This window comes from Anopheles stephensi, chromosome 2, assembly GCF_013141755.1.
Source record: "Anopheles stephensi strain Indian chromosome 2, UCI_ANSTEP_V1.0, whole genome shotgun sequence".
In the NCBI taxonomy this organism is placed as follows: Eukaryota; Metazoa; Arthropoda; class Insecta; order Diptera; family Culicidae; genus Anopheles; species Anopheles stephensi.
In genome coordinates, this window is record NC_050202.1 from 58,999,199 (window position 1) to 59,011,059 (window position 11,861).

At 44.0% G+C, this 11,861-nt stretch overlaps 2 protein-coding genes across 12 annotated transcripts in view; one reads left to right on the forward strand and one right to left on the reverse strand.

Annotated features, from left to right (window-relative positions):
• Positions 1-11,861, reverse strand: part of LOC118506413 (cardioacceleratory peptide receptor-like) — a 53,574-nt gene that overhangs the window by 41,453 nt on the left and 260 nt on the right. For 4 of the 10 annotated variants that reach the window (XM_036043492.1, XM_036043494.1, XM_036043493.1 and 1 more), the window contains exon 2: positions 9,341-9,914. The exons of 2 other annotated variants lie outside the window; for them this stretch is intronic. The gene's annotated coding sequence lies outside the window, so the exon portion shown is untranslated. Of the gene's footprint in view, positions 1-9,340; positions 9,915-11,498; positions 11,787-11,861 lie in introns of those variants that run through there. 4 more of the 10 variants (XM_036043497.1, XM_036043498.1, XM_036043496.1 and 1 more) reach the window with 3 other exon arrangements.
• LOC118506415 (cathepsin L1-like) lies at positions 1,104-5,843 on the forward strand. 2 transcript variants are annotated; one of them, XM_036043503.1, is made up of 6 exons: positions 1,104-1,540; positions 1,628-1,780; positions 3,149-3,439; positions 3,556-4,100; positions 4,178-4,282; positions 4,368-5,843. In XM_036043503.1, the coding sequence occupies exons 1-4, from the start codon at positions 1,202-1,204 to the stop codon at positions 3,667-3,669; spliced, it is 897 nt and encodes a 298-aa protein (XP_035899396.1). In that variant the 5' UTR covers positions 1,104-1,201; the 3' UTR covers positions 3,670-4,100; positions 4,178-4,282; positions 4,368-5,843. The 2 variants fall into 2 exon arrangements, with proteins under 2 accessions (XP_035899396.1, XP_035899397.1); XM_036043504.1 differs by having other exon boundaries at positions 4,181-4,282.

Sequence of the window (11,861 nt, forward strand, 5' to 3'; positions counted from 1 at the left end):
TACACCTACAGATAGTGTCGGACAATATCTTAAGACCACTTTTATACAAACATTTCCCACAGCTGCTTTCGATAATTCTACTAGCCATAATTAAACTAAAATTTGGCAAAAGCATGCTCAACGTCCTAACGACATCTTGGGTAGGAATAAACGTCAACAATTTTTGTTATATTAAAAATAATACTTTTTTAATGAAAATTTTGAACTATATTAAAGTTGGAAAATAAAAAAAGATAATTAAATAATTAAATAAAAATATTTTAGAATTTTAAACATGGGTTCTGATATGTTTTGATCATATTTGTCATGCTCATGATAAAATATATTCAAAATAAATCATTGAAAGGATCGGTTTTCAACATTCCTAACTAAATTTACGAAACCCCCTATTTCCCCGGCCTTTGCTTTTACGAATAAAAATATTTTTTTCAAAAAACACCTAGTTGATTAGAGGAAAATCAGCATCATAACCTCAATTTTCCGATTTTAAACAATGAAATGGTCTTATTTCATTGTCTATCACTGTAAGAACATTAACATTGTAAATTGAAAGGGTCGTGTAACCTCTTTAATATGCGGTCAAGTTGTAGATAATAAAAATTGTTTAAGCTGCTTTTAAATACCTTTCAATACAGTCCGGCCCAACGGACATAGCGTTGTATGAAATAAAAATCAACTCATTTCTAGGGAAATAACTAGGTTAAAAGACAAAGCAATCTTCTCGTCGACTCGAACGAGCAAAAATAACGACCCTCACACCCATTGTGTTGTTCCGGTTATGAGTTGGGTTAAGAAACAAAACGGCCACAAACCTTTACAGACAGAGAAACAAACAAAATAATCCTTCCGCGGGCGACGTTTATAGCAGCAAGAAAAAACGCTATAAAGGTGTGTGGAAAAAAGCAGTTGTAAGAGCCACCACCATCACAACCACCGAGTCGCACAGCACAGAAGCCAATCGAATTTGATTTCGGAATGGGACCACAAAATAAGGGCGAGCGTTAAAACAAAACCACATACTTCACTCAACTTATTACTGCTGACAGAAGCACAACAATTTTTCTCGCAAACTTCTCGCTCGCGGTCGCAGTTGGTGGAGTCGAGTTTATTAATTCGCCAGTTGCTGCTGGCCCGGCTTAATAGCTCGCACTCGTTAAACGTGTCGCGCCAGTGCCATTCGATTTCCCGTACCTATCTCATCATGAACATTCGTCGCGGTCATTTAATGCTGTACCTTTCGCTTATCGGGTACGTGGTGGCCGATTTTCCATCACCCTCGCGCATTACCTCGCAACGAGCCATCAAACCATTGCGGGATGAACGGAAACAGAAGCTGCTACCACAGCAAGCGATCCTACAATCGGTGGGCAAAAGATCGCACGGCCAGCCGGGAGTAATACCACTGTCGGAAGAGTTGGAAATGGTGGAACCGATCGTTGGCGTTGGCAAGACCACTTCCGATCAACCTTCGGTGTCCCCGGTAACGCAGGAATCGCCCACGAACGCTACCACGGAAAGTGATATGTTTCGGTCGTACATGGTAAGATACGGTTCAGCGCAACGGAATGGATGGATTCAAAAGCTCGCCCACACTAATGGTATCGCTGCCCGGGTCTAACGTTCGCAGCAAACGCATCGGAAGAAATATTACGCCAAGTATCGGGCCCAGCGTCGACGGTCCGCCTACCTGGACAATCTGGAGGAAATCAACCAGCACAACAAAGCGTTCGAGAAGGGCTCGAATCGATTCCGCATGGCACCGAATGCGTTCGCCGACATGGTAAGTAGCAGTAGTGCCCTGGCACAGCATATTAACCGCGGTTCACTTAACGCACCATCATAAGAAGTCAGCTTTGCTAACCAACCGTCAACATTTGGGTTTGGGCCGAAATATGATGGAGCAAAAATTCCGTCAGCTTCCATCAGAATCAGGATCCATTGTTGAGGTGGTTCAAGCAAAATCTACCCCAGAGGGCGAAATGTGTCGGGGCTTTAAATTTACAATATTCTACCCATCCTGCGTCACGCGTATTGAGGATTTGTGAGCTGATTAGCATTACATTTTAGGACGCGTTGCGTAGGACGCCGCGCGTAGGTGTTTCGGCGAACAACAACACAGGCTACTGATCAGAACTAATGACCTTCGTATCCTTTGTTTGTTGAGATTTCGAGAAGGTTTTCCAGGATTCAAGTCGATATGCTTTTACCAGCATAGAATAGCCCTGTTCTTGATGGGAAATCATGTGCGAAAAACAAACAACGAACTGTAGGCGAATTTAGGGCAACAGATCCAATACAGATTGCAATTTCCAGCAAAGCTTACGATCTGGATTGTCTAAATAATACAAACCATTTCGTTAGCAGTTCTTGGCAAGCTCTTTTTCAAAAGTCCTTAAAATTACATTAAAACCTGATCATAAAAGTCAGTAGAAAATACTTCAAATTGCAACGAATACTGATTTTTCCACAACATTTCTGACTCCATCTACAAACTAATTACAGAATCAGAACCACAATATACTCTCCCGGTCGAGGCCAGATATTTCACGAAATAGATACCCCGTTTCATTAACAGTTGTGGGGTTTCAGGACTCCACGCAACAAACCGACCGAAGCGAGGGAAATCCTTTTGTGGTCATTCCATACATTTTCCCATACATCAAGCCATCCATCAACAGTTACACAACTTGGCCGGACCACCGCAACATTCTAGTCTCGTCATACTTCCTCAGTCGCTGAACCGAAGGCTCTAGCGATGACCATAATGAACGCGTTCCTCCCTTCGCATGGTTTCTCGGGAACGGTTCAAAAAGTTCAGCCTTTTGAATATTGGTTTCGCTTTTCGCCACGTATGACGTGCATACCGCTCGAAGCTTCCCGCAAGCGGTATGTGTATTGGGTGGAATTCAATCTTCTATGGTGATTGCGCAAAAGGATGTTGCACCACTATCGGTGTCCCTTTGCTCGAAAGCTTATCGTAAAGGATCTATTTAATTATTGACACTGAGCGGTGTTGATACAATCGTACCGGTATCTCTTACAACATTACCACACTGGCACTGGGAGTGTCCTGCGTCCTTTCTGCAGGATCCAACCGCACCTATAAATAGTAACATGTGACAAATGATTTCTTGGTACGCACTTTCAGAACAACAGTGAGTACCGGAAGCGGCTGATACGATTAAAGATGGACCCCCATCGGAAGGTGAAGCCGGACATCTCGGACGAGATTGTCAGCTCAAGCAACGAGCTGCCGGAAGCAATCGATTGGCGCGAGAAGGGTTTCAAAACGGCACCGGCCAACCAGAAGACTTGTGGTTCGTGTTACGCGTTCAGCGTGGCGTACGCCATATCGGCCCAGCTAATGAAGCACATCGGCCGGGTAGAGTTGGTGAGCGAGCAGCAAATGGTGGACTGTTCTACGACGGTCGGAAACTTGGTGAGTGTGGGAGCCTGATTCGTAGGCACCTCAGATATTCGTTAGGACTTTTTAGCTAGCAATCGGACAGTTCCAGCCTTCTTCATTGTCTCGATTTTCGATTCCTCCCCGGACAGGGTTGCGGAGGCGGTTCGCTGAGAAACACGATGAAATATCTGGAACAGGCCGGCGGGGTGATGCGTGAGGTAGACTACCCGTACACGTCTTCGGTAAGTTTAGATGGAAGGTAACACGGAGGGTAGGTATGAAAAAAGGGGGTCATCACATTATTTGAAATCAGAAGACATTGGTAAGTTTTTGCTCGCTTGTTTGCTTGTGCGAACCCATTTCGCCTGAGTGCTGGCGACAAGGTAGAAGGTAACACGTTTTCAGCTAATTTCACCTGACACCCACCCGGATCTCGGACCGCACCAACTGGCCAAATGGAAGAAGAGTGATGCTGCGAGGGTGGCAAATAAATGACCACATCATGTATTTACTGCACTTTTCGAGTGCTAATTGTGTGAAGGCGTCCGAGACGGCTTTTCGATGGACCAGCGCGGTGAGGACAAAAAGGCAACGACGACACCCGCGATGAAGAGCGACGAAAAGACAAAGAGTTATACCCTTCCCGTTTCCCGCAAATTGCATCATGTGCCGTTTATCGTAATTGATGATATTCGTAAGTAGTTACAGTATATCGTCTGCAGTGTGATTCTTGCACAAGGAAAAAAAACCTTTATATTTTGTGTACAATAGCAGTGTGGTAAGCCTTGGTCAATTGAGGGAGTAAATAATGGACCTGAAGTTCTCGCGAATGCGCGTCGTGCCAAGCCTAAAGAGACATACGGGGACAATGTGCAGGTGATTGTTTCTTTATGCAGCCTCTTGCCATTTTGGATGAATTTATTATCTTTTCGTATTTTCTCTCCATCATTTTCTTCCCCAGTTTCGCCTGTTTTCTTTTAGCGCCACTGCATCTTGCGGCTGAGCGTAATACGTATACACCGACGCCAGCCAGCTTTGACGTACATAATTCAATGCACCTGCCAGACCCTTACGCTACTATCGCACAAAGGCCCGACGGGTGCATTGTTGCACAAAACCTACGCCTAACCGGAATCTATAAATAAGTCAGTGTGGCGGACCGGAGCAAAGCTTGTTATACTCGGTACGGCCGTGCTGTGCTGTCGTCGGATGACCGATAACAATCAGTGCACCGATGGGACAGACCGCTTCCCGGCAAACGGTTTCCCGATTGTAGGTGAAACGATTGCAAAATCAAAACCACAGTGCGAGCGGCCGAGGGGTAGAGCGTGGAAGATTTCAAATTAAACCTCAATAAACAGATCCCTTATCAGTCGGGGAGACATTCAACACGGTGAACCTGTAGCGTAGTAAGATGTTTACAGTAGGCCGCATTCCTTTATAAACATCGTTAGGCAGTGATGTGGCCGGACGGATGGACACCCCGGGGAACATGCATTTTAATGAGCTTAGGTTGTGGGTAAGCTGGCTTTATCACAATCCTGCGTGATGTAGGTGCTCGCAATCCGATTTGTAAGGAAGGAAAATAAACTGTCGTCCAGTAATCCGAGCTAGTGAGTGATCTGTATTAAGCTCTGTTAAACTAATATTAGCTAGTATATGCTTTATAGAGTCTGACAGTCTAAAGTTGCCAGAAAAACCTTCAACAGTTAGCGCTAATGAAACAAAAGATAAGACAACCGTATCTGAATTAAGATGAAACAAAGAACTGATATCTCTTAGGCCTTGACCTACTGAAGCAATGTCCGATGGAGGATCGTCATTTTCTCGACCTTGGCCTGACGCATCCGTCCGCGTCAGCTCTGGTTTGTTGTAGTCGGAGTAAAGAGGTATCTGATGTCTCATTATGGCGTGATCAGCTCACCGGAGCAGAACTAAAAAGTGCAAGATGACAAACAGTCTTCAAGTTAGAGGTGCGGTCCTTGAAGTATTGAAATATTGAATCTTTTGGAAGGGCTGCCTCAAAGTTCATGACGGTTCATGCAGAGGCTTCAAGCGATTTTCAAGAAATATTTCTAGTGAATAATCAATTAGGATTTTAGACGGCTTCAAATCGACTTCAGATCTTCTTCGCTTCTGTTCCTCACTGTCTTCTCCAGAGATTAGATAATCTCTTCTACTTCATATGTAGAACCAAAGAGATCTATTTGGGCTACTTATCTCAATATCTGAATTAAGAAGAAATTGTGATCTAAGAGACCACCATCGTGTCGAGTCACAGGATATCTACTCCCAAATTGAATCTCAAATTGAAGACAAAATATAGCTATATATAGCTCAACCAAAAATCCAATTGACCACACTTCTTGAACGAGTCATAGACATAGTTCTGGACGAGTTTTCCACAAAACCATTATACTATTAAATAAACCACGCATTTCGCCATTTTACCAAATTTGCCATACAAAATCCACAAACAAATTAGAAGCGATTACACGCATCTAAGATGAAAATCTTCTCGGCCTATTCAAAAAAGGGCCACACTCTGTAATCCACCTGCATATCCGAATCGAAAAAGCCTACAGCAACAAAGACGACCCTCACAGCAAGCCCTCGTTACCAATGGCCACTGGAATGTGAAAGCAAATAGAGTATGAAATCGTCAGCTTCATGCTTGATGGCCAACTAATAATGCGCTGTATGATAAACAAATGCTCCGATTCCCAACGTTTGAACTTGGCACCGGCTCGACGGTTCGGACTGGACCTTTTCTACTGGGCAGCAGTAAAGCTGCGTAAAACATTAGAGCAAAATAAAAACCAAACATAAAACTTATCATCGACATATCTGCGCTATCTGCGGACGAGCCGCACAAGCAGCGAAAGCTTTTCCGTGCCGAAAAAAAAAACAAACCTTTTCCTTTCTTGCCCATTTAAAGCAACTGGGACGGAACACAGCTTGATATGAAAATAAAATGTAAGAGGAAATGCGCAATGAAATGGCGCTTCTTTTTTGTTAAGAGCGACCCAACATTATCAATAAGGGACAACGCGTGCGCTATTCCTTGTAGCAGGGTCAGCAGCGGTAATCAAGCAATCAGCCATCGAATACGGCACGTGCCGCAAAACTCATTGGCAAAGAAGCGCAATTTATAGCAAGAGCCCGTTTGATTGATGGTAATGAAATTTCAGGCAAAGCTTTCAGTTGCATTCTATCGTTATCACAATCTGGGCGACCAATAGAATGATTTAGTCGATGCATCAGTACAATTTTGCCGACATTGTAGCGGATCGCTCAGCAACACTCACAATTATCGGAAGGTTTGTTTTACAGACAGTTATTGATTCCACCCTCTAAGGAATCGCCTCAATTCTCAGAACATTCTTCGCAACAGATCAACCTGCTGATTGGTCGTCTAGCCGTCGCATTTCTTTCCCACGCACCACAGTGCACGCTCACCGATCAAAGCAAAGCGTGTTAACAAAAGCCTCACTTTCACGCCCATTACAGTGATTTTGCCAGGCTCTTGGGCGTCTGGGAGCAACTGCTGTTCGAAGAATTTTCATCCAGGTTCCCCCACACCAAGCTGCTAACGGGGCACGAAAGTTTTACAAGAAACAGAATGTCACCCTGGCTGGCTGAAGCACACGCAAACTGACTTTCAACACAAAACCTTGTCAACTTGCTTCCTTCTTAACAGTTTCTCCTCAAGAAGTCTCGATACAAAACAAACAGCTGAGCAACAAAAACTGTTGATGTTTGGTGACGGTGCTACGGCAGGGAAGCGATAGAAAAGTTCTCGAAAGCCGTCCACGCCATGGGGCACGTGTCCTGGGCAAGCGGGAAAAATGTACAATATTTTCGTTCCTCCATTTTCTTTCCACTACTCCTCCTCTCGATGGTTCAAAGATCCGGGTGTAGTTGTGCTCAAATTTCCTGGAAAATAAAACACCCCTTTCCCACGGGCAGCCCCGTGCTGCAATAACGCCGGGCAGCTGATATGCAGCGAGGTGAACTGCATCGGAACTGAACGGAAAAGTCGAGTAGACGCTGTTTGTTCAGCACCTTGCTGTCCCGTTGCGCCAGGTTCTCCCGCCAGCTCGCAAGCAAAAATCAAGGTCAAATCATCGTAGCTGCCGGTATGGGCGGGATACACATTAAAGTGAATCTCCTCCTGCACTCTAAATGCTATAATGCTTCGTTACGTCCGGAAACTTGCGATGTCGGGGCGGATGTGCCCAGGAGGTTGATGGGGAGCCCTTTTGCCTTCGGGCAGAACCGTTTCGGAAAACAACATATTGTGCAGGTTCCCGATGGTTCGAGTTTCTTTTGCCGGTGGTTTTACTCAGGCGTACATAAAACCTCATCAACAACTGATTTAAAGTTGGTGCAGTAACAACAACACATAACGCTGCTGATGGTTTTGATTGTACTTTTTAAAGACGTAGTTCTCCTGTGTCATCACGTGTACGGCCGGTTGTGTGCTAATCGGGGAAACGGTAATCGGTTGTGTGTTTGTTTAGGTTGATAAGGAAGTATATTGTGTTTCCAAGTTGGAATTGTGGGATTATGACTCATCTTACATCTATAGTATTTTGTGACCGTTTTCTTAATTGAATCCGGAGCTAGAAGGATCTTCTTCATTCGCACAACAGCCTCAGGAGTTCTTGACCTGCCATCTCTGGCCTCCTTGACTAAATTTTGGGGTGGGTTATTTAGGATTTGGTTTTTGGAGCAGGATAATCAGGCCTGCGAACAGGAAGACCATCATGTCCCGATGGGATTCGATACCCATTCCAGCCGAGTGAAGATCCGCATCGTCCACCGTTCTATCCCGGAAGAATACCACTGGGAATTTAAAGCCAATCCATCAAACGTAACGTGAGTGATAGGTAAAGCCTTAACGGTGTAACGCATAGAAGGTTATATCGCGTCAAATAAAATTTCAAAATTTAAAATATTTTTAACACCTTGCAGAGATTATTCATTTTAAAATTTACTTAAAATATTCACTGGCAATTTCGAAGTCCAGCACCTTTCAACTAACGCTACAACTGCTTCGTGGTCTAGAGCTTGCTACAGCAGCCCTCGATACAGCCAATTTTGGGCGACCGAGGCAATACGGCGCCAGTCTTCATACGGTAGAACTGGGGTTCAAATCCCATGCGGACCGCCTCCCGATGGAAGAAGTAGAAGAAGTAGAAGAAGAAGAACCCCAAATTTTCTGCGTATGTGAGGTTGTCCTCTAAAAAGACTTTACGGGTGGGATCGTCCGTTGTCATTCTCGTAACATGACCAGTCCACCGCAGCCTGGCGAGTCTTATTTGCTGCACAATGGTAGGATCATCGTATAGCTCGTACAGCTCGTCATTGGACCGGCTCCTCCATTGTTCTCCCAAACAAAAGGTGCCAAAAGTTCTTCTGAGCTTCTTCTTCTCGAACAAGACTAAGAGGGTTTCGTCAGTTTGGGATAGCGTCTCTAAGTTTCTATATTCTTTAGAGACCCAGCTTAATCCGTGACGCCAGTTATTTTGGCTGTAGGCGGGGGTAACGGATATATTACCAATTGTTTAGCAGCATCCTTGCACGTATTTTAACGTCTATATCATTATCTGCGCTGACTCTTCACCTCAGATCGCCAAGGTTTTGGACGACTCAACATTTTGTTCTCGAGGTAACATATTTTAAAAATTAGAAGCCTTTTTTTGCATCCAAATTCTTTAACGTTTCGCAAGACTTCAGCTGTCAAGCTATGTCTTTATTCACTAAGATCGAATACTATGGAATGTATTTGAGGTTCTCTTCAATATAAATGGGATTTGTCAATATATCCTAAACGAGCTACTCAGAGCTAAGTTTGTTTCCCACCCAACGATCAAGACTCACTTTTGATGAAAATATTTACCAAACGAATCACTTTATTTACTACCTTACCTTTGACAGAAGCACTTCTTCTTATTTTCGACGAAAAACAACTTCACCCACACTGCTTCCTCCACTCGCGTGGAATACCTGCTCCCGTGACACCAACGATCGAACCAGATCGTAAAGAGGTGTGACGCTTTGTCCGGGACAGTATCGGGTATGTAACACAACACAACACACTGCACGCTGCACTTGTTTATAAATAATGCTAACAGGGTAAAGCGCAAATCAACACTCCATCGGGGGTCGGGCCAACGGGGATTCTCGTACCCGGTGAATGCATTACACGCCCGGAGCGGGACACAGCTCACTTTTGCCCGTCACTTTTCGCATCAACAGTTGCCGGAATATAAATATCATTTTCACTTCAGCATTCTTTTGTGTTTGCTGCACATCCACACACACACACACACACACACACACAAGGTACACGGTTTGCTTTACGTTTTGGCCACGCGTTCTATCTAGCGTGTAGATCAGAGGCGCCACCGACTGATACTAGGAATCGCGTTGCAGCATATCAACAGTCGAGTAGAAGTAGAAAAGCGTTAGCTAGCAAAAAAACAAAAACACGGCACACATCCTACAGGATAAAAGAAGAGGTACAAAACAAAGAAGTAAGTGCAAGAATAAGAAAAAGACGTTTCCCCGAAAATACTTGGATATGGAACAGACACTATATAAATAGCGCGCACGTCAGGGATTGCCATCCATAAAGAAGCAGTTGCAGTGTTTTCCTTTTGAAAAGTAAAATTCCTCCCATTTTTTTTTTTGTCGTTTCCCGCACCAAGATGTTGTTATAATTAAGATGCGTTTTTAAATTCGATTGAGGTGTGTTTTATAAAGGTTGTAAAATGCTGTGCACCAGCACCATCGCGGGGGACAGAGCACACGGAGCCGTTGCAAGATGCAGCAGCAGATGAGAGTATAAATAACCATAAATTTTAAAACAGAACACATCACACAACCAGAAAATAAAACAGTAAAGAAGGTGCAAAAATTGTATAAAGGGATAGGAAAAACGGAAAGGAAAAATGATTCAGTGTCGTTATGTCTTACTGGGCGCCTCCATTAAGTTGAGCGATGTCCATCCATAAATTTACCTTCCCTTCGCTCTAATTTTTGCGAATTGGAAAATTTGTTTTCTTTTTGATCCTTTCTTTTTTAAATAAATTTCGAACCCACTCGTCACTTCCATATTTTTAAATGCATAAATCTGTCTTCGACCGATTTGGCACCTCTGAAGACCTGCTGCTTGTCCGCATTTGCCGGAGTTTACAATCGGTGGTACGGCTTAATAAAAAAGTAACAATTTGCAAAAAAAACGACAACACAAAATATAAATAAAAACACGCACTTGTCCTGTTCCGGATGACCAAGATAGCGACCCAAACCCAAAAACTGCGAGACTTCTTCGTTAAGGCGTCATACATCCATTTTTAAAAACACCACCATGCTTACACACTTTTCCCACGAGTTACCATGGAGATGCAGGTTTCTAAGAATCCGCGAATGACGAACTCGAAAATCTCGAACCGCCAGTCAGCCACTACATTCCATTACACATCATCATCCCGGCCGGTGTGGGATGCGAAAAAGCGAGCTCCGTGCAATAAAAGTGGTGTTCGCTACTTTCGCTTTCATCTTCACCGACACAGAACCACCACGAGCACTGCTGGGCTTTGTTATTGTTTCAATCGCTGCTGCTGCTCATCGTCAACCGGATCCGGTCCAGTGTGGCTACTTGCAGGCAGGGCGCGCACCGACAGGCAAGTGCTTTTCGTTACTTTCTATCTCCAAATCTAATCCGATGAAAAGGGGCAAGGAAATTTATTCCTGCTTACACAAATCGTAAGCCGTACCGGAGCCGACGCACGCTTTGGAGTAGGTCAAGAAGTGGCCTCCACGGAAAAGACTTTATTTCGGTTGATTTTTCGTTCCTTTTTTGGAACGTCTTTTCAGTTTTCTTGTTGCCTTAAGTAATGTTCATTTTAAGCACTTTTTATTCTAATTTTTTACACTCACTTTACCCCGACAACAAAACCACCAGAATAAATTGACACCAGTGAAAACATGGCCTACTACAACAAGCGTGTTGGTCGGGTGTGGAATGTAGTGTAGAATTAAATAAAAAATACCCACATAGTACAGATGTAACAAATGTCACCTTTAAGCTCATAAATTACCCAGCGAACAGCCTGTGTGCGTTCGTTGACTATAACAAATCGCGTGGCGTGGCTTTAGGAGCCCCCCCGCATGTCGTTATGTTGTTCCTGCTTATTTCCTTTGCCGTTGGTTTTCCCACGTCGTCGTTTTCTAGCTTTTCATTTCCTCCCAAATCACTGCTGGGGCACAGATTTTGCACAGATTATTAAATTACATTGTTCTGCCGTTGAGCAGCGGGGAGATGACTTTTTTGAGTAATGCGATCCCATCTTCAACAGCAGTAAGAGCTCGTCGGTGGTGGAGGTCCTTTAAAGGATAATAAAACGGACGTTTCGCTGCTTAACCCAACACACACACACGAAAA

Bases quoted from the DNA above. Each gene is read 5' to 3' on its own strand.
- LOC118506415 (XM_036043503.1), top strand. From the start codon at position 1,202: ATGAACATTCGTCGCGGTCATTTAATGCTGTACCTTTCGCTTATCGGG. The intron at 1,541-1,627 runs GTAAGATACGGT...TAACGTTCGCAG, and splicing joins ATATGTTTCGGTCGTACATG to CAAACGCATCGGAAGAAATA. The intron at 1,781-3,148 runs GTAAGTAGCAGT...ACGCACTTTCAG, and splicing joins CGAATGCGTTCGCCGACATG to AACAACAGTGAGTACCGGAA.